Source organism: Agaricus bisporus, assembly GCF_000300575.1.
Source record: "Agaricus bisporus var. bisporus H97 unplaced genomic scaffold AGABI2scaffold_11, whole genome shotgun sequence".
NCBI classification, from domain to species: domain Eukaryota; kingdom Fungi; phylum Basidiomycota; class Agaricomycetes; order Agaricales; family Agaricaceae; genus Agaricus; species Agaricus bisporus.
Window position 1 is genome coordinate 311,548 of NW_006267346.1, and position 18,541 is coordinate 330,088.

The window sequence follows — 18,541 nt, forward strand, 5'->3', positions numbered from 1 at the left end:
TAGTCGACTTCGGAATCTTTCTACTCATCGACGTAGATTGTAGACCACTTAAAGAAAGAATGAGCAACTCCTCTTTCTCCCTCGGGGTCAAGAACAGTATGTATCGGAACGAGTGGGCTTGAACTTTGAGCATGATCGAAGTCTTCCGTCTCATCGTCAAAGCGGTCGTGGATCATAGTACGCGTAGAATTTGGTTGTTGCTATTACATCGCGACCTTGATATTCCAACGCACACTGCCTATGTTTGAGCCATACTGCTGACTTCCCAAGAAAAATTGATCTCTGATACATCGATAACATAAGAAGATTATTTTACGGAAGGTCATGCCAATCCAATGGAGCATCAAAGGAGCGTCTTAACTTTCTTTGTTTGTTTTTCCATTGGGACAGGATGACCTCATCAAGCGGTTACAATGATTTTCTCTGGCACCGCATGACGATCCTTCCCAACACTGAAGAGGATTCTGTACTTGTACTTTTTCAAAATTTTTAAGATTTAGTTTCAAAAAGAATTAAAATCGGTAGTTGGATGATAGTTTACATACGGTTGTAGGATGTCCTAGGCTTTTAATTGAAGAGTGAACTTTCCCTTTAGTCCCTGCTGGGATGTCGTTGAACGATTCAATGATCATAATGACTGCATCTTGATCGAACTTCCAAAAAAAGGAGGGAGAATATCATGTCTCCGAGTAAAAGGATGTCGGCATTGTAGAGCGTACCATGGGATTAGACATTTTCTTTTTTTTTCTGCTTCTGAAGGAATGTGGGAGAGGTAATGGATGAGGAACCCTGAAGAGAGTGGTGAAGCGACGAGGAAACAAGCGTGAAAGCGGGGTAGTTCATATATGATACCTAACACAGCTATTGCTAGTTTCGCAGCGTAGGGATTTTCAAAACAAAGGGAGCATTGGATACAGCCTGGCAACAGTATGACCAGCGAAATGACGGGGACACAATGGTTTTAACGCTAAATAGGATATGCGTCATGTTCATGCTGTGCGGTGGGCTATAGCTAATAATAGGTCATTTGCACAGGTATGAGATAGCTCGTACTGACTCGGCCATCTTTTGCGCGGCGCTGATATCAGCTGTTGTATACACGTTTCCAGTACAATGCACTTTTGGGCGCGCCGCGTGAATTTACATGCATAGCCATAGTTAAACATTATATCCCTTGGGCAATAGTCGGCGCCATCGCAACTGATGAGCTATAGTCATGCCGAGGTGAGAGCGTCGTGCGAGCACAATGAAGTAAGATGAGGTGCTGGAGGCAGAGTACAAGGACGATCCGAGTAGCTCGTTCCGGTTCCGATCAGAGGAGATGATGGTGGTGGTTGCGAGGGAAGATGCCGGCCGGGCGGAGGAAGAAGGACGGAAGGAGATGAAGGATGATTGTCCGCTCGCTATTTGACGACGAAGCCTGATGTCCAACTCACCTCCTTCCTGTCCGTGACTCCTTCTACCCTCCTGGTCTCGTCCCTCTCCTCGTCGTGAAATGAGTCCACAACCAGACGACGACCCGCTTACTCTGGCCATCCAGCCCCCGCCGGACGAAACCCCGGAGCAACGCCAGATTCGAGAAGCCGCCGAGGTAGAGGCCAAGAGGGTGAGCGATGAAATCGACGAGCAGATCAAGAAGGAAAAAGAGCTCTCGAGCAAAAAGAGAAAACCTGTCAAGCTACTTTTGCTAGGCGAGCGATCCTTTAGCTCTTCACTAGTCCCGTCCTTACAATTCACCGCAGGTCAAAGTGAAAGTGGAAAGACTGCAACGCTCAAAAGTCCGCGCCGTGCATCTATTGATTAGTCCTGTTAATGCTCATTCAATCCCCCCTACAGATTTCCAGCTGACCTATGCAAGACGCGAGTGGTCAGAAGAGCTGTCCTCCTGGCGCGCTGTCATCTTTCTCAACTTGGTCCGCAATGCCAACGAAATACTCGAACACATGGTCGCTGAAATGGTCGATCTACCTTATCCACGCTATCCAGAGAATGACTCTACCGAGGACTTGACAGTCCGTCCCGCCAAAACCCTACCGCCACTCAAATTCAAGGAAAAGCACAAACAACTCCGTATCCGTCTCTCCCCCCTACAAGAAGTTCAGCGGGGTCTTGAAGAGCAGCTGGGTGCCGCTAGTACAGAGATTTACGGCTCCAATCCCTCATCAGCTGCGCCCTTCCATGACGCCGACTCTTCAGGCCGAAGGGCCCCCACCGAATTTTCTATTAATTCTTCCAACGGATGGAAGTCAGCCCTCGATAAATTTCGCAAGGCTCCAGGCAGCCGTCCTGAAACCTCAAACGGCACCGCCAAATTCTCAAAGGACTCTGAAGAAGAAATCGCAGAGATAATCGCGAATTGTCGCGAGGATATCAAGTCCTTATGGGAAGACTCAATAGTTAAAGAAGTTCTATCCCGGCGGAAGGCCCGTATAGAAGATGCCCCGGGATTGTGAGCATCTCTGCTGATCCTTTTTCGAAGTTTTACAAAATTCTTTTTCTTCTTTAGCTTCTTGAACGATACAGATCGAATAGCAGCTCAGAGCTACATGCCAACGGACGACGACGTGATACGCGCCCGTTTAAGGACTCTGGGTGTACAAGAGTATAGATTTATCTTTGATCATGGTAAGTGCACGCCTAGGAGTGCCTTATGCTATCAACGACACCACTTCTTCAGGTCGAGCCGTCGGGCAAGAATGGAGGCTCTACGACGTCGGAGGAACTAGAAGTAGTGTTCGTACCTTCCTTCTTGATCATCTACCCCGTTCTCCAACTCAAATTTCTCCATTCAATTTATTCAGCGTGCTGCATGGTATCCGTATTTTGATGATGGTAAGTCAAAAAACATGCACTAATGTCGTTCAAGAAACTCATTTGTCCCTAAGTGGATGCCATCATATTTTTAGCGTGAGTGTGGCTTGTTCTTCTCTCACCCTTGTCACTGACTCGGAGTCTTCCCAGACCGAGTACGTATATAAATACGGACCATCGGAGAATACTCAACTTATCTGCGCTATTTTGACGTGGTTTAGTATCTCCATTTGACGAAAAGCTGTCAGAAGATCGGCGGGTAAACAGGCTGGAGGATAGCTATCTCCTATGGAAGTCGGTATGCTCATGCAAGCTACTCGCACGGACACAAATTATATTGTGTAAGTTTTCTGACGTTCATGACAGGACCATATCTTTTTCTCTCTCACGATCTGTCTGGCAACGCGCTAATTCAAATTACTTTCTGATAGTTCTGAACAAATGTGATCTTTTGCAAGCGAAACTACAACGAGGGATTCGAATTCGAGATTCAGTCCCTAGTTTTGGAGATCGGAAGAATGATTTATCAACGGCAACTAGATGTGAGCACTTTTTTCAATATCTTTTTTTGATTGTTTGCGGGTCGGCGTCTCTGAATTATGGGCATTTACGCTTTTTTTTTTTTTTTGATCAGACTTTCAACAACATTTCAAGGAGATAGCAAGGCAGTATTCACCAGTACAAAGACCCTTTTACGTTCATCTAACTTCAGTGATCGTGCGTCTTTTTCAGGGCCATTTCGTTTTCTATTCTATAGCGCTGACTCGTGTTTTTTGTCCGACGTTCTCAGGATACGAAATCCACGGCGGTGACATTAGGAGCCGGTAAGTCTTTTTTAGAGCGGACTTATTGCTCCCGCGTGCGTGTGTGTGTGTGATAATGTGCTTACTATTCCTTCCCCAACCCTTGGTTTCGTTTAGTTGAGGAATCTATATTGAGGGAACACCTTCGACGGGCTGATTTGATGTGATGGTTTTGTTGAATTGATATCCTGTCGTTTGGAGCTGATAGTGGTTGTTATGATATATGGGAATTTTTTGCCTTCTTTTATCTTCGATCTGTTTATCTTTCCTTCTCCCTCTCCACTTTTGTTTTTGCTGTAATGTCTACTTATGTATTTGAACTTCGTTCATCTTTTCTTTTTTGTTCTATCATTTTCATGTTGATCTTGACATTGGACAGGTGATGTTGATGGTGCCAGCTGATGGGAGGACTGATGAATGATGGTAGTAGTGATTTAATGGCATGATTGATAGTGATGCAATGATGTAGTGGTGTTGTCAAAAAGGCTATTGGTCGATTATAGGAAAAGGAGAAGAAGTAGATGGCGGGACGTGTCAAAGAAAGTATTCAGAACCCGGGGTGCATTTTTATCAATCATCAAAAAAAACTTTTTGAATGGGGCCGCAGTTTTCCTTTTCTCGGGCACAATCATGTGGGTTTGAGGAACCATCTGAGGAAGAAATCAACTATCAACGGCAAATTCCTCTTTGCTTTTCGGTATGTTTTATCTCTTCTCTTTAGTACTTGTAGAGTTTACCTATTTTTTTCTTCTATACTTCTTACTTATATTAATCCGTACAATTCGGATCTGCTAGACGGGAGTCACGTGAACAATATAAGGATCAGCGAGCTGTCTGTTTTCTGAGCCAGAAATTTCTGTTACCTCCATCGAACAACGATCTATTATAATTTGTTGCAAGAGGTTGTAAAGTACACGTTAACGACAATAGTCTCCTATGAAAGAAAGAAAAGAAAACATAATTGAGAGTTCCAGGAAAGCAAAAATGGTAATATAATAATAATATTCGGTATATATATAGAATCCTTATTGCGAACTACCTACGAATGCCCGAGAAACCGTGCTCTAACTTACTGCTCATCCCATGGTGAACTCGCATTCCCTCTCAAAGTCGGACTGGCTAGTCCCCTCTCCGTTCTACTATCATCAACCAATGCCGCTCTCCTCGCACTTTCTCCCCCACTTCCATTTCCTGAACTTCCACTACTACCACCACCACTACCACCGCTAACGCCGATAGGGTTAGTGATAACTTGAGTCAAACCCGTAGTTGGTATTCGGTTTTCGAGATATTCATCATCGCTGTCGGCGGCGGGCGTGGCCAATCCACTTCTGATTCCAGTCCTTCGGGTACTTTCGAGACCAAGACCAACAACCCCAACACTACCTCCCGCGCCCCCCACACCACCTCCAGCGCCAATCGGCGAATTTGGTCCGCTACCAGATCGCGAACCCACATTACCGACATCACCAACAGGAGCTGCTCGTCGTTTTGCAGTCTTCCTCGCATGAAACGTTCTACTCGCTGTCGCATTCGAGAATAAAGGTAAAAGGTATCTCTCGTCCAAATTTTGGAACCATCTCCTATCTTCAGCTACCGAACCACTTCTCGGAGGGTGGGTATTATTATCGGAATTTGCTACATGGTTATCGTTGTCGGAACCTTGACGAAGGTGTTGTACAGCGGTCGGTGCCAGAGGTAATACTTCTCCACCATCCGAATCGTATGAATCACTTGATGCAGCCGAAAACATTGGTGTATTGGATGCCCAAGTCGAATCGTTATTAGGTTGAAATTGATGATTATACCTTGCAGCATAATGTGTACCGATTTGAGTGGCTGCAGCTGTATGATTATAAAATGATCCAGCTGGAGGCGATAACGCTGAACCTTCTAGTTCATCCCAGTATCTTGACCATTGACCCCTTCCCCTCGCACTTCTCGCCAAGTATCCAGAACTTGAAGATGGTCCAGCATTCAACATAAATGGCCCTCCTTCGTCTTCATCACTACTGGTAGCTTCTTCATCTTCAACACCGGTCCGGATTCCGAGGATTTCTAACATTCTCGACGTAGTTCCACCAAACACCACCACAGTCAACACGACCACGACCAATACCGTCGTGCGCATTATTTGTGCATTAGGACCTTTAAATCCAGTAGCCAACGCAACCCCCACAGCACCCCTCAATCCAGCCCAGAACAACATCATTTGATACGAATGCGGCAACTCCTCCGATCTCTGTCCCCTAGCGTGTTTTTGGAAAAAGTTGATGACGGTTGAGAGCGGGAAAACGGCTATGTAACGTGCGAACACAACTGCGATGGTTGTGATCAAGATGAACAACGGTTTCACATAACTGAACACTGGTTCTGAATCTGGTGAACTGGTGAATAACGCTAGTCCAAGGTAAATGAATATAAAGTTTTCGGTGAGGTGGGCGAGGGTTGAGAAGGTGTATTTTGTTGCCTGTTGCGTTCGCCGTGACATAGTATGATAGGCATAGTGTTTGAGCGTTATACCACAGAAGAGGAGCGAGACGATGCCGGACATTTTCAGGCCGTTGGCGAGGAAGTAGGAGGTGTAGGCGAAGAGTGCAACTAGACAAGATTCAATGGAGGAGTAATGATGGAGATACGAATGCTTGAGAAGAAGTGATAACGCTAGGCCGAATGAAACACCGAGGGCCATTGAAACCGAGAAATTAAGAAGGAAGATGCCAATTCCGTGGAAAAGGGACGAAAAGTAGATTTCGGAGCCATGGAATTGGGTTAGCGTACTGTAGGAATGTATGTGAGCTTATTGGATTTGGGAGACTAACCATGGTACGTACTCATACATGACGATACTAACAGCATCGTTTAGCAAGCTTTCACCGAAAATTACGGTGTATAGCTTTGGGTCGACTTTATACTGGTTAAATATGGCGAGCACGGTAACCGGATCTGTGGCAGACAAAGTTGAACCGAAGACGAGGCACTCAAGCAAGCTAAGATGAACGTTCTCAAGCCCGAGGATAGAGTAGGTGTATACTAGCAGCCTACGCCGAAAGTGATTAATTGAGGGAATGAAAATTTAGAAAAAAAAATGAGCGCACCCGACACCAACGGCTGAAATGGTCGTTCCTATGAATGCAAACACGAGAATTGATCCAAAATTACGAAAGAAATTTGCCTGTATAATTGGATCAAAATGAGCGTTGTCACTAACTGCCTATGACAATGGCGGTACGCGACCTGCTTCAGTTCGTAACCCGAGTTCAGAATTATCGGTGGTAATAGTATATTGAAAAACACGAGATGCTTGAATGTCTGTTTGAAAACAAGAAGTCAGCACGAGTCGACCAATGCGGCAGTGTTGACTGCGAGCCCAAACACAGGTTTCAAAAACGCAGAGAACCTCTGTTCAACGCGGAGGCCTCTCTCTTCACTTTCGTCACGACCCACCAATAACCCCGAAAGTATAATTTACCAAGCGACGACAGAACGACATTAACTCACCAATGCATGCTCGATCATCGTCCCCGGCGCGATTCGCACCACCAATCCAACAACCATCCCTGCAACTATACTGACAAGTGTTTCGTGAACAGTCTTGATTTTCTTGATTTTTAGGAAGTAACTCGTCAAGAGTGACAGGATGAGGAGAGCGCAGACAAGGAAGAGAGACCATGATGAATAGAATTCCTCCACTTGTGGTTCTGAATCATCCACGGGCGGAAGATCGGGCACGTTTACGTGGAAACCCATCAGTAAAGCGGGTTGAATTTTTGAGGTTTGCGGAGAGGCGGTGGCCCGGAAACCAGAGTAGTGTGGTCAAAGGAGAAATGCTGACTGCAGTGTCATCATTATGTAACCAGGGTAGGTCCATTTTTGTACTAACCGCAGAGTCCAGACCATAGCTAACGGATTTCGACACTGTCTTCCAGGCTCATGACACTGCCAACGGCCTCGATCTGGGGACCTTTCTTTCCTGATGCCAGTCCGATTCTTGAGGGGCTGAAGATCACATATTTCCAAAGTGATCGGACTCTTAGGACCTTCGTTTGTCGACATGTAAAGTTCTTGTCTTCCATCTCCGATGTCAGGAAACCGCAACTCGGAATGAACATGATGTGATCTCGAGAAACGGTTATTCATTAAATTGACACTGGTATCAACAAAGAAGGCGGTGGTAATAAAAGGGGTGTGTAGTGTGCCACAACTACAATTTTTCTTCTTCAAATTCCGCAGTCATAACCGCAGCGCTCGCCGTGCCGCGGGTGTGTTCTGGACCTGACGAGACCACATCGTTCCCACCGCCGTAAGTAGGTAGAATAGTCCTTGGCCGCTTATCTGTATCAGCCGCTCGACTTAGTAGCAAATTGAAAGCAATTCCCGTAACTTGAATCTCCTGATGAATGAAGGTTCGGTGAATGAAGCGCTGTTTCAGAACGCAAGGGACTTACTGCGGCAACGACAATCATCTTCCCTTTACTTTGACAAACATGATTGATGAAGAGAATCAATGTCATGGTGGTGTATAACAAGTCAGACTCGATGATAATGCGTTTTGCAAATCGAAGTCGACAAACTTGAGGCAAATCTCGGATGGAACATATGCTTGTAGGCGGAGTCCAAGCACGCTGCGCCGAGTATATCTTGCTGAAGATCATGCCTATATCTCTCGGACATCAGATGTCACAAAAATTTGAATAGAGAAAGGGCCAAATTCGCTTACCTGTACAGTAAGTATTAATCAAAATTGTGCATGCCCAAAAAGCCGTGACTGAAACGAAAAAACCATGTACATGAATTGACAGCCTGGGCTGCAGGTGACTTTGGGTGTACAGAGAGTACAAGGAGTAACCGCCGGATGCTAAAGACCCGGTCCAGCATACCAGTGGTAAGGATATTGTGATGAATCGTTTATTCCAGATGAGCCAACAGCGGTAGAGCTGAAAGTTCTGTCATTGGCTCGTTCACGCTAACTGCCATTAACACATACCAATACGCTGTCAGCAAGGAGCGTTTGGAAAACAACCAACGTCGCCTAGAACACATCAATCATCTACGCAGATTCTGATAGGAAAGTCAATACCCTCAGAAGTTTCGACCATGCCCGCCCAACTATGAAGGAACCCTCCTCCGAATCGCTGATAACATCCTGCGTGTTATGAACGAGGAGAAGAAGTAGGTTCAAAGTTGAAGAAATAAACATCAAAACCACGACCAATGTTATCGTCAAGTTGACGTCGCGAAGATGTTTCCAATTCCTATCTTCAGTCCTCAGGAGCCTTCGAAGACATGCAACAAAAGTGACGAGATATATCCCATAGAGTGTGGATTCGACCATCAAAGCCGGTAGAAAAGTATCCTTGTCGAAGAAGATGAGGAAACCTGTGTTTGAGCCGAAATTAGGATTGGTTGAAGATGGGGAAGTCATCTCTGTCAGATGGGATGCTCTCCGAGAGTGTGAGGGCAGTAAAAGTAGGAGCATTATGAGTGATACCGAACACGATGGGAGATCTCGATGTGAAGGTACCCAACCCCGTGCAATGCATGCTTTCGCCATTTGTGTATTGCACGTTGTTGCGCGTTAGTAAACTGGTCGGGCAATCCACCTCGGTCGCATTATGGGCGGCCGCAAATTGTTAGTCGAGGCTGAGTTTTCCTATGAGTCGGTTTTATGATATGGATCAATGACAAGATAGGGCATACGCGATATAACTTATTTAATTTGATTTTCAAACCCAGGTAGATCCACAAACGCAGGTAGATCCAGTGTTACCAGAATTTTGGGTGCCGTCCGAAGTTACGCATAAAAAGAGGTTTCACTGTCTTAGGAAATAGTTACTAGAAACTCAAGAAAACGGGAACATCGAGGGGAAGCTCAAACCTTACGGTCTGTTAAGTAGCCTATTTTACGCCATGAAGAGCAACTGTAAATTATAAAGATATTACGACAGAGGATTTTTGCGTAGACGCCGAAACAGAGATCTCTAGATTACGATAAAAGAATGAGTTGAGAGGGTATAATCAAGATGGAAGTTCAGTTTCTACCTCGATATCTACTTTGCCAAGAACAATACTCCTACCGCTTCCCTGCATCCTCAATCTTCTTGAACGAGTTGATTGTTCGGGCTCGGGTCATTTTTTTGTCTTGCATACGAAGCGCTTCCTTTCTCTCATCGTAAGCTTTAATGGCATAGTCCCAAGACTCTTTTAAGGTGGGAAGTTTGGACCCCGTTGGCATATTTTGGATCCCTAAAAGGCGACGCAAAGGCTTGTACCGCAACGCCACAGTTTGGAAGATCGTAAACGTGGAAGTCGTCACTAGGGCAAGTACCAGGCCCTAATAGACCGCGTCAATAAGCTCGCCTTCAAAGTCGGTCATAGAATTCAGGCTACTCACAGAAGGGAGATATCCGGTAACAGGAATGGAGACGACAGTCAATACCCTCAGGGCATTCATTATGTGTCCCATTGCAGGTCTCGTCTTCAAATCCATCTCGGCTACCCCGAGAGGGATCTGTATATTCACGAGTGCACAAGTCAAAATAGGCAAAAACCACGTCGGATCCGCCATTGTTAGATCCGGTAACCATTCTAGTCCAGACCACTTCATTTGCTCTACCGGCAAATTACACATATTCTTGATTCCGATAAACATTCCGAAAGTCACAGGAATCTGGATAAAAGGCATCAATATCCCTCCAAACATGCTCACTCCGGCATTTTGATATATTTCCTTCAGTTTCAAGGTAGTCTTCTGACGAAGTATGGGGTCCCCTCTTGCGGCGGCATCCTTCATTTGTGCCTGGAGCCTCGCGATATGATCTTGGTAGGGTTGGAGGCGAGAGGTATTGCGTAGACCGAGAAGCGAAAAAGGTAGTACAACAAGGCGCCAGAAAATAGATCCGGCAATGATGGTCCAGAACCAAGGAAGATGAGTCGTAGTGTTAATAATCTCCATCGACCACTGGACTACACCGGCCGGAGTCCAGGACGCCAGTCCAAGTGCGGATAAGTCACCGTACTGAAGAGGTGTGTGAATAGCCTCCAGAGTGGATGCCGTAGTGTCCGCAAGTGAAGACGCCGAATCCGTTATGCTCGAAGCCACGTCAATTGGTGGTACAGGTGCGGAGGATGCTGCTTCGACAGCCTCTGTAGTTGTTCCGGTTGCTTCAGACACAACTGGTGTGGGTGAGTCTTTTGAATAATGTCGGGTCAAAAGTAAGGTCGGCAGTACGCGTCTCGATTGAAGTACGCTTCCACTGGCACTGTATGATAGTCCCAGCATATTCTGCGTTATTCAGGATTAATAAATTAAGTCAATAGGATAGTCGAATAAGCACGCACTTGTGGTCGAACAGAAGCAAATCCCCGGTGTAACATAGATTCTGACGGTGAAGACATGGATGAAGCATATCTAATTGTGTAAATGACTGCTGCGTGTGAGAGACGAAAAGGGTACAACATACCTTGGGACGAATCCTCTCGAGCTACCCAGATGTCTACGGCCCAGTAGCCTGACGGTGTTTCCAAACAAGATCGACCCCATTTTAGCCGAATGAATAAAAAAAGAGGCGAGAGGTATTTCGAAAACACCTCAATCCCGAAAGGAACACGGGAAAACGAAAACTCGGAAATTTCGAGTATTTAGTCACATGACTTCCGGTGCCGGAAAAGGCATGTTGTTTTCGAACACAGCCACCCACCGACCGGATCGCGTCATCGTGGCGACTTGTAGTTCGCTGTTCGCCTAGTGTTCGTGTCAAATAAACACAAAATAAACGCATTTTCACTCTCTTACCAACGTTCATGACAATGATTGATACAGACAAGGATTTGGTCGAAACTTTTTGCTATGCTCAAGACTCGGGCCTCGGGTCGTGACGGTCGCCAGTGGTGTACTAATCAGGCAGTTGTCTCTTGGATCCGAACTACTTGGCTATCTTGCAAACAGTTTCATTTTTTTACGGTCTGAGAATACGTTCTTCCTTTTCGTCTTGCTCGTTACTGAAGCTCAGTTGTAGTTGCTTTTTCCGCTGCAATTTATTTGGATCCCCCAACGTTTCCAACCCCTCGATTGTTCAACAACTATAATCTGAGACTAAAGTTAACTTGATTCCCGCCTCTCTCTCTTTCTCGCTATGCACCACCGATATCGGTACATCTACCCCCCTCTATCTTCCTCTGCATTCCTGCTCATGGGCCAGTTCTTTCCAGAGGTCATCGCCGACATTCATTTGTAGCATCCGATATCAACGAACTTGTTGAAATTCGAGCTCGTCAACGAACATTTCACGGTGCATACAGTCGTACAGCTCTTGCCTCGCTCGGCTACGCTTTGATCATACTTCGCCTTTTCGATACACGTTTCCGCAAAAGTGCGTAGCTTAGCTCCTTTCCCTTTGGAGCTTCTCACTAATTCCTTTCCTTCAATACACCAGTTGGTATCTTGTTTGCGGTCCTCGGCGCTTTCCTCTATGTCCTGTCTTTCACCCGCTCTCGACATTCTACCCATGACTTTGCCGATCGACATAAGGAGCAAGCTACTCTCGATCACGGCCTACAATCTATTGGTCAGGAAAACGGCCGGAACTTTGGCAGACCATTCGTCACAGCAGGATGGATTGTGATTGAGCTCGTTGTTGTGGTTGCTGCGCTGGAGATTGCTATGCTGGTCTTGATATTGACCACCGATTGATATCTATCTTTACTTGCTTTAATCGGTGAGCGAGCATTTCCGTGTGAGGAGTTGATTTGCCAGCAACTTTGAGTTGCGCACGATTTTTGTCTATGTTTCACTTTGGTCTGTACACTATCATGCTTATCACCCCTGCAATACTCTTCTGTTGTCTATTTCTTGGCAGTACGTATACGGAGACACGTACTAATATGACTTCAATCATATGTTATCCCGCTTTTAGTAACTCTAAATCGCGGCTGATAATTGTTCTTGTGGCTGACAGCGAAAGATATTCAAAGTGACCACTTTCGTTTTCCATCAGAATCATAGTTCATTTCCGCCATTCAATCAGCTTCCTGCGTTTCATGCCTGTTCCTACACCCGGTACTTTCGGCGTGCTACGGTAGCAGAACAGCAATTTTGATGATACCACTTCCTGTGTTTTGCGTCGTGTGCTGTGGAGGTGTGGGTTTTCTCTTCTCCTCATGAATGCTTTGCGGCTGACTGTACCGATCGAAAAAGGCAGTGATCCTCTTCTTCCGTTGGCGCACTTCTCTTGAACAAATTTGGAATCCTCGGCAAGTATTATCAAAACATTTCCTGTTCACATCTAGATCGAGCGTTCGCGTTCCATAAACAATTTCTTTCTTCGGTGATGCTCACGATGATCCTGTGTTTAGCGCGGCAGATCGAGCTGAACATTGGAAAGACCTCGTTATGGCAGTTGAAGCCTTGAACCCTAGACGTGTCGGCGGAAACCAACGTGCATGCATTAAAGTTCGTACTCATGCCGTCCTAGTATTCGTTATGGTAATATGGGGGTCCCTGCATGAACATAGGTTATCATCCCACACCACTCCACGTCTTACGCGAATGCCTTGAGTTTTGATGTCGAGTTGGCGGCGAGGTGAAGATTCTCATACAAGCCATTCCACGTGCTATCGTTCAGCAGGCAAGGTCGTGTACAACAACTTCGATGGACTAAGCTATTTCGACATGAAATCCTCCCGCGATCGAATGCAAAAACCTTGTTATATTTGGACCGGACCGATAATATACATAGACATCCAACGAAACGGTGTTGAAGACATGGAAACATTCAAACTCTATTTCGTTTCTTCGCCACGCCGCTTACCCTAAAGTCACATTCCCAATTTGTATCTTTGGCTGGGGAAGATTCCTTCCTACCGGGAGCGGCGGTCTTCTGAATCAGTGGAGAGAAGTCGGCCTTTAAAAGTCGCGCAAAGTGGTTTGTGACTGCTGGACAAAAGTCAGTACTCCTAATCCCACCAAGTTGTCTGGTCCTTGATTAAATTTTCAATGATGCTTCATAATCAGAAAGAAGACCCGTCTTCGACCAAGATCCGGCTTTATTCCCGTTCAAGAATTTGGCTCCAACAATGCCACTTGCGAGACGGAATGCGTCTGGCATCAGAGATGCCAAATGTTACCCAGACCTTAGGAATGGAAGCAGTTTTAGGAAATGTGAAGGAACTTTCAAGGGGTCCTGTCCTATAAGATCATTCACGATCAAGAATTCATTTTCCAATATTTTGGATCACTGATGTTGCGCGACTAGATGACACAGGTCGCGCTGTCAGTCAGACGAACGGACCCTGCGACAATTACGCCGAATCGAGCATGTTTGGTATCCTAAACAACTAGACAACAAATCAGTTCTCCATGATTGACCCTGACTCGACCCATCCTTGATCCCCGTCGCTCTGCGAATTTTTATCTTTAACGGATTTCTTAGGCTCATATTGTGAAGAGGGCGAATTGTTTGGCTTGGTCCGCATGTGCATTCTATTTTTGTCGTTGAACCCGATGAGGTACTGTCCATATTTTTGGCGGTACTCTAGAATCTGACGTCACTTACTTAGCTCAAAGATCATTCCCAGACTTGGAACATCATTTCTAGAGGAAAATAGGGAAATGAGAACCACCCAAACACGGCAATGTTAATTGATACCTTCTCGCTGGCATATTTGGAAGATGCAGCATCAGTGAAGGGAGATTTTTTTCTGCCGTCAATGTTCCTTCCACCAACAGCACCGGGCTCACCGAAGTACCGTCACGCCCATTAGGGATATTGGATGGTTGGCAGTTCCGTCTTATTCGTGCGTACGTACTGCGTTGTCATTTGCACCAATCAGACCATAAATGGTTTGATATATATTCAGTTCCTGATGTACGGAATTGACAATCAAAGCATCAGCCCTCGGAAACTGGGTAAAGGACTTTGTAATGTGCGGGTCTCAACGGTATGCTTCGGTGCTGGTGTATAGTAAGCGAAGAAATTTTCATCAGAACCATGATGCATGACTTGGCATCGGTTTCCCGGTTCCATGGTTGCGTCGCACTGTCGCAGTAAAGTCGCAGTGGCTTCCTCGGCTTGTCCGCCAACGTAACACTGGTCTCCTCGTAACCAACTTGTAATATCCCCTCACTATCATTCTACTTCAGGGGCATGCAAGCCTGCGTTGAGTCCAGGCCCTATTCAAAAGGCACTAATAGGCAGATTGAATACATGATTGAACACTTCGCAACTAACTTACGTGAAATGCCTTCTGATTTGTCGATCTTACCTCGAAATATTTTTTTAGAGAACCAATGAGGATATCAGAGAACCCTGTCCATATACTTCTGACAAGACTGGAGTGCAAAGAGGTGATTAGCGTGTAAATATTTCTATTCCGGTAACGTTGACGTATCACGGTACTAGAAAGGGCGAGCCTGGCAAATCTCCAATGACGCAGAGGCAACAAGACATGTCTCGTGAGCTCACGTTCACAAAGTTGTCGATCCCATAGTACTGACTGACAATTATTCGGAACCCCAACCGACCGTGCTAGTGAGTCACGGGTTGGTATGTCTAATTATACTGGGAGTTTCTATGCACTCGTACGGTCTGTCCGCCGTATTCGGGTCACTCTTCGTCTTTCGGACCATGGAACACAATCTCACTCTCCTTTCTTAAAGCGTCAATTCAACGAATCAATTGAAACTGAGAGCGAAGTCCTCTTGGTATTCCTGGTGTTTATTTAGGTGAGCACAGAACATCTGACCGCTTGGCGTCCACGCGAAATCGAACGACGATAGATATGCTTACAACATTCCCTACATACGGTCACCGAGACGGACTTGCTTCTATGACTAGCCTTGTGTGGCTTGTTCCAAGGGTCCTGTGACCTTTTCCTGTGTTCTTGAAGTTTCCTTCCCGTTCCAAGCCCGTCAAACCTTGCAGTAGGATAACAAGGCACTTGTGGGGTCGAGCACAATCATGCTCAAATCTATAGTCGATTGCATTGTCATCAAACGTAAGTTTGCTTCATCTCGAGTTTAACCGGAAAACTCATCGACGGACATTCAAACATGTCTTTTGTTCAGCCTACTTCAAGCACCCATTTATCGGAAAATGTGTCCTCGGTATCACTACATCCTCGAACAATCCCCATGCGATTGCCTCATGATGCGGTGTTATAAGCCCCCCCTCCCTCCTACTCGTCACATTCAAATATATTTCTCATGTAAATGTGACAAGAGCGATGTCAATCGGGCAGGTGAGGGGATCATGTCAGTGTTGTGTCCACCTCGGCGACAGTATCTGTACCCTAAAAAAAGCTACGAAATTCAATACTTGCGTCCACACTCAATTATAATCATTTCAGGATTCGGGATTACAGAATCGTGGCCGAGGATAAGATGGCAAAACACAGCCCACCTAGATTCTCGACGAGATATATATATAATCGGGCCGTGCCCCATACCGTACGTATGGGTCATACGTTGACCTCAAGCCAGCCAGCCAACTATTTTTATGGTCAACATTAAGTTGAAACTTACACCAGTAGTCGTTGGTGAACGCCACGGAACACAAACAGGAAACGTGTTCGGACTGAGTGTGGCCAAGCAGACTCGAGTTTGACTTGAGCTGCTATATCAGCTTTGCCACTACCAAGAACATGTTGTTTCACCCCATGTCAGCAGACGCTTTGGCAGCGTTTAGAGGCGATTCATTCCGCTAGTTATTTACAATATTGCAAGCAAGACTTCTACGTTTCAGCAAGATTTACTTGGCATAAGAAGTGCCCTCAATCCTCGCAAGGATCAGACTCCCATGACTGGGCTGAGATGCTTGGTTTTTGGATATGATCTAACAGCAGAGTGGGACAAGCGATAGACCTATAGATCTGAATATTAGACATACTATAACATCGAGCGGACAAGTAGAAATAATAAGTAAAGGATGTTGTGTAAATCTTTAGCTGGCTTTCAACGTCGTCGGTTCATAGCAAAGCACCCTTCGTAACCTGAAACTTCAATTGGGCTGAGTGTATCCCTCCAACGTCCTACAAGGTTCCCATGGACATTACCAACCAGATAGCCTCTATAGAGCCACTTCCCTCTATCGCCATCTATCTAACAGAGTTTCGTAAGCAAGAGCAAACGCACCAGAACTGTAATACCTACATATTCTTTCGACAGACTGATGAACCCATCACACGGTCTCACTCTGCCAACCAAATTGAACTGACCCCAAGAGGAATGGCCCTGGATATATAGTTTATTAATAGATGATGGATGGCTCATGGCGGCAATGACTAGAACAGCCTTACTTCTCCCATGATGATAACGTCAACTATGTTGTTCTCACATCTGCGTTTGAGATTTTCTGGAGTAGTATGAGATGACCTTTGATACCGCACACTGTGATTCCGGTTCGGAGCGAGGACCACAAGGCCCTCCGAGTCTTCCTTGATGTGCGTCCCATCAGGGAAATACGACCTAAGAGGATTACCAGAAGGAAGTGGCTCGGCATTCGCATCGAGCTGTAGATCAGTACCAGGAACTGCTGGTCTCATGAGATGATACTCGCGAAGCTTCCACGTCTGTTGATGAGCCGCAACCAGTGATTTCTGTAGAATAAGTGGTGGCGCTCCGCCCAACAGGGCCGCATAGGCAGCGAACTCCGTGTACTGTGAGGCCTAGTTATTATCTACATCTGAGCCAAGTGTAAACCCGGTTACGTACAGTAAATTGACCCTCCCAAATACCCTCTATGCTAGTGAGAGAGTAATTTCAGCACCTTCCATCGGGCCAGTTTCAACTTCGCACGCGCACCTTCCCGGTCTAAAAGCCCCCGTCAACATACTTCCATACTGCATTAGAGATATCGAGAGACACCGTGCCCATTCGCAATCCCATTCGCAGCTAGGTTTGCCACGAACGATGGATTTATAGGATATCGATGGATGGGAAGGTGGACCGTTGGACTGTCGCTTGTTCGCGAGAGTGAGGAACGCGAGAATTGCGGGTATAGCAGCAGGCAAGGGAGTCAACTGAAAATCCTCATCGAAATGAGCTATATGGCTTGGCGTATCCGGGCTAGATGTTGGAGAAAATTCGGTCCAAGGTGAAGCTGTTATGTTGTACTGCACAGAGTCAGTACAGTGTTGAGACTGTAATTGGAGCTGAGATACAAACTCGATGCGCTACGATCGCAAAAGCCCTAAGCACATCCAGGGCGCTATCATCAGGCGCGTTGTCATCTGAAGGATTCGAGATAAAGTTTCAGAAAAATAAGGTGAGTCTTACCTGGTCTCAGCAAAAACCAATATAACCACATTGCTAGACTTGCATTCCGATCACTGATGGGCCAATGCCCCTCTCGTATCCGACGGATAGCGTCAGAAGCACCGTCACTACTGAACCAGTAGTCCTGCAACCAAGTATCAATGTTGGCATATTCCCTCAGCTGTCTTTCGTTTTTCTCCTCGTTCTCCAATAGCCAGATGAACACGCGAAGGAGTAGCTGGTGCAATGAAGCACAAGACTTGTTGCTACCTTCAATTCTGTACGCATCTCCACCTGCCCGTATCCGCTTCAGGTAGAGGAATCTCAGTTTGAGCTCAGCTGCGAGAGCAGTTGAAGGCGCATTATCAACATTCAAGTGCCTTAGAACCGGCTGGAGGTCAAATTTGTGTGCGAAGATACGGGCATAAAGGAGTGGATTTGATGATATTGATAACTGCGAATGAATCTGACGATTAGAGGTAAGAAGAGGGACCAGATGATTTGGGGGACCAAGAAAACTGTCTGTAGCTGCATAAAATGCGATGTGTTCGAGGATTTCCGAGGGGATGGAGTCGAGAACGGTCATGGCAGGAGGGATGTGGCTATTCGCCGTCATTTTTGGAATTTGATGGCCGGGCTGTGGGATCGAAATACTAATTACCGGTATAATGGTCCA

At 46.0% G+C, this 18,541-nt stretch overlaps 6 protein-coding genes across 6 annotated transcripts; 2 read left to right on the forward strand and 4 right to left on the reverse strand.

Annotated features, from left to right (window-relative positions):
• Positions 1-1,414: 1,414 nt before the first annotated feature.
• AGABI2DRAFT_210119 (hypothetical protein) lies at positions 1,415-3,781 on the forward strand (the record flags this gene model as incomplete). The annotated part of the gene is made up of 13 exons (XM_006455594.1): positions 1,415-1,691; positions 1,743-1,778; positions 1,837-2,449; positions 2,507-2,625; positions 2,678-2,733; positions 2,802-2,832; positions 2,886-2,907; positions 2,962-2,966; positions 3,033-3,152; positions 3,243-3,353; positions 3,446-3,528; positions 3,602-3,635; positions 3,732-3,781. Exons 1-13 carry the CDS (start codon positions 1,496-1,498, stop codon positions 3,779-3,781), a joined length of 1,476 nt encoding a protein of 491 aa, XP_006455657.1. The 5' UTR covers positions 1,415-1,495.
• Positions 3,782-4,673: 892 nt separating this feature from the next.
• Positions 4,674-7,448, reverse strand: AGABI2DRAFT_227116 (hypothetical protein). The gene is made up of 5 exons (XM_006455595.1): positions 7,116-7,448; positions 6,852-6,926; positions 6,713-6,789; positions 6,449-6,655; positions 4,674-6,394 (listed from the first exon to the last, which is right to left on the reverse strand). Exons 1-5 carry the CDS (start codon positions 7,362-7,364, stop codon positions 4,684-4,686), a joined length of 2,319 nt encoding a protein of 772 aa, XP_006455658.1. The 5' UTR covers positions 7,365-7,448; the 3' UTR covers positions 4,674-4,683.
• A 2,239-nt stretch (positions 7,449-9,687) lies between these two features.
• On the reverse strand, positions 9,688-11,212 carry AGABI2DRAFT_210125 (hypothetical protein; the record flags this gene model as incomplete). Its single annotated transcript, XM_006455596.1, has 4 exons — positions 11,078-11,212; positions 10,956-11,025; positions 10,009-10,899; positions 9,688-9,948 (listed from the first exon to the last, which is right to left on the reverse strand). The coding sequence occupies exons 1-4, from the start codon at positions 11,155-11,157 to the stop codon at positions 9,688-9,690; spliced, it is 1,302 nt and encodes a 433-aa protein (XP_006455659.1). The 5' UTR covers positions 11,158-11,212.
• Positions 11,213-11,409: 197 nt separating this feature from the next.
• AGABI2DRAFT_227123 (hypothetical protein) lies at positions 11,410-12,549 on the forward strand. The gene is made up of 4 exons (XM_006455597.1): positions 11,410-11,577; positions 11,633-11,766; positions 11,826-11,986; positions 12,050-12,549. The coding sequence occupies exons 2-4, from the start codon at positions 11,750-11,752 to the stop codon at positions 12,304-12,306; spliced, it is 435 nt and encodes a 144-aa protein (XP_006455660.1). The 5' UTR covers positions 11,410-11,577; positions 11,633-11,749; the 3' UTR covers positions 12,307-12,549.
• A 609-nt stretch (positions 12,550-13,158) lies between these two features.
• On the reverse strand, positions 13,159-14,062 carry AGABI2DRAFT_138682 (hypothetical protein). Its single transcript, XM_006455598.1, has 2 exons — positions 13,631-14,062; positions 13,159-13,558 (listed from the first exon to the last, which is right to left on the reverse strand). The coding sequence occupies exons 1-2, from the start codon at positions 13,718-13,720 to the stop codon at positions 13,388-13,390; spliced, it is 261 nt and encodes an 86-aa protein (XP_006455661.1). The 5' UTR covers positions 13,721-14,062; the 3' UTR covers positions 13,159-13,387.
• A 2,501-nt stretch (positions 14,063-16,563) lies between these two features.
• AGABI2DRAFT_210129 (hypothetical protein) lies at positions 16,564-18,451 on the reverse strand (the record flags this gene model as incomplete). Its single annotated transcript, XM_006455599.1, has 7 exons — positions 16,564-16,710; positions 16,762-16,842; positions 16,908-17,267; positions 17,323-17,353; positions 17,413-17,723; positions 17,776-17,840; positions 17,887-18,451. The coding sequence occupies 7 exons, from the start codon at positions 18,449-18,451 to the stop codon at positions 16,564-16,566; spliced, it is 1,560 nt and encodes a 519-aa protein (XP_006455662.1).
• Between the last annotated feature and the right edge of the window lie 90 nt (positions 18,452-18,541).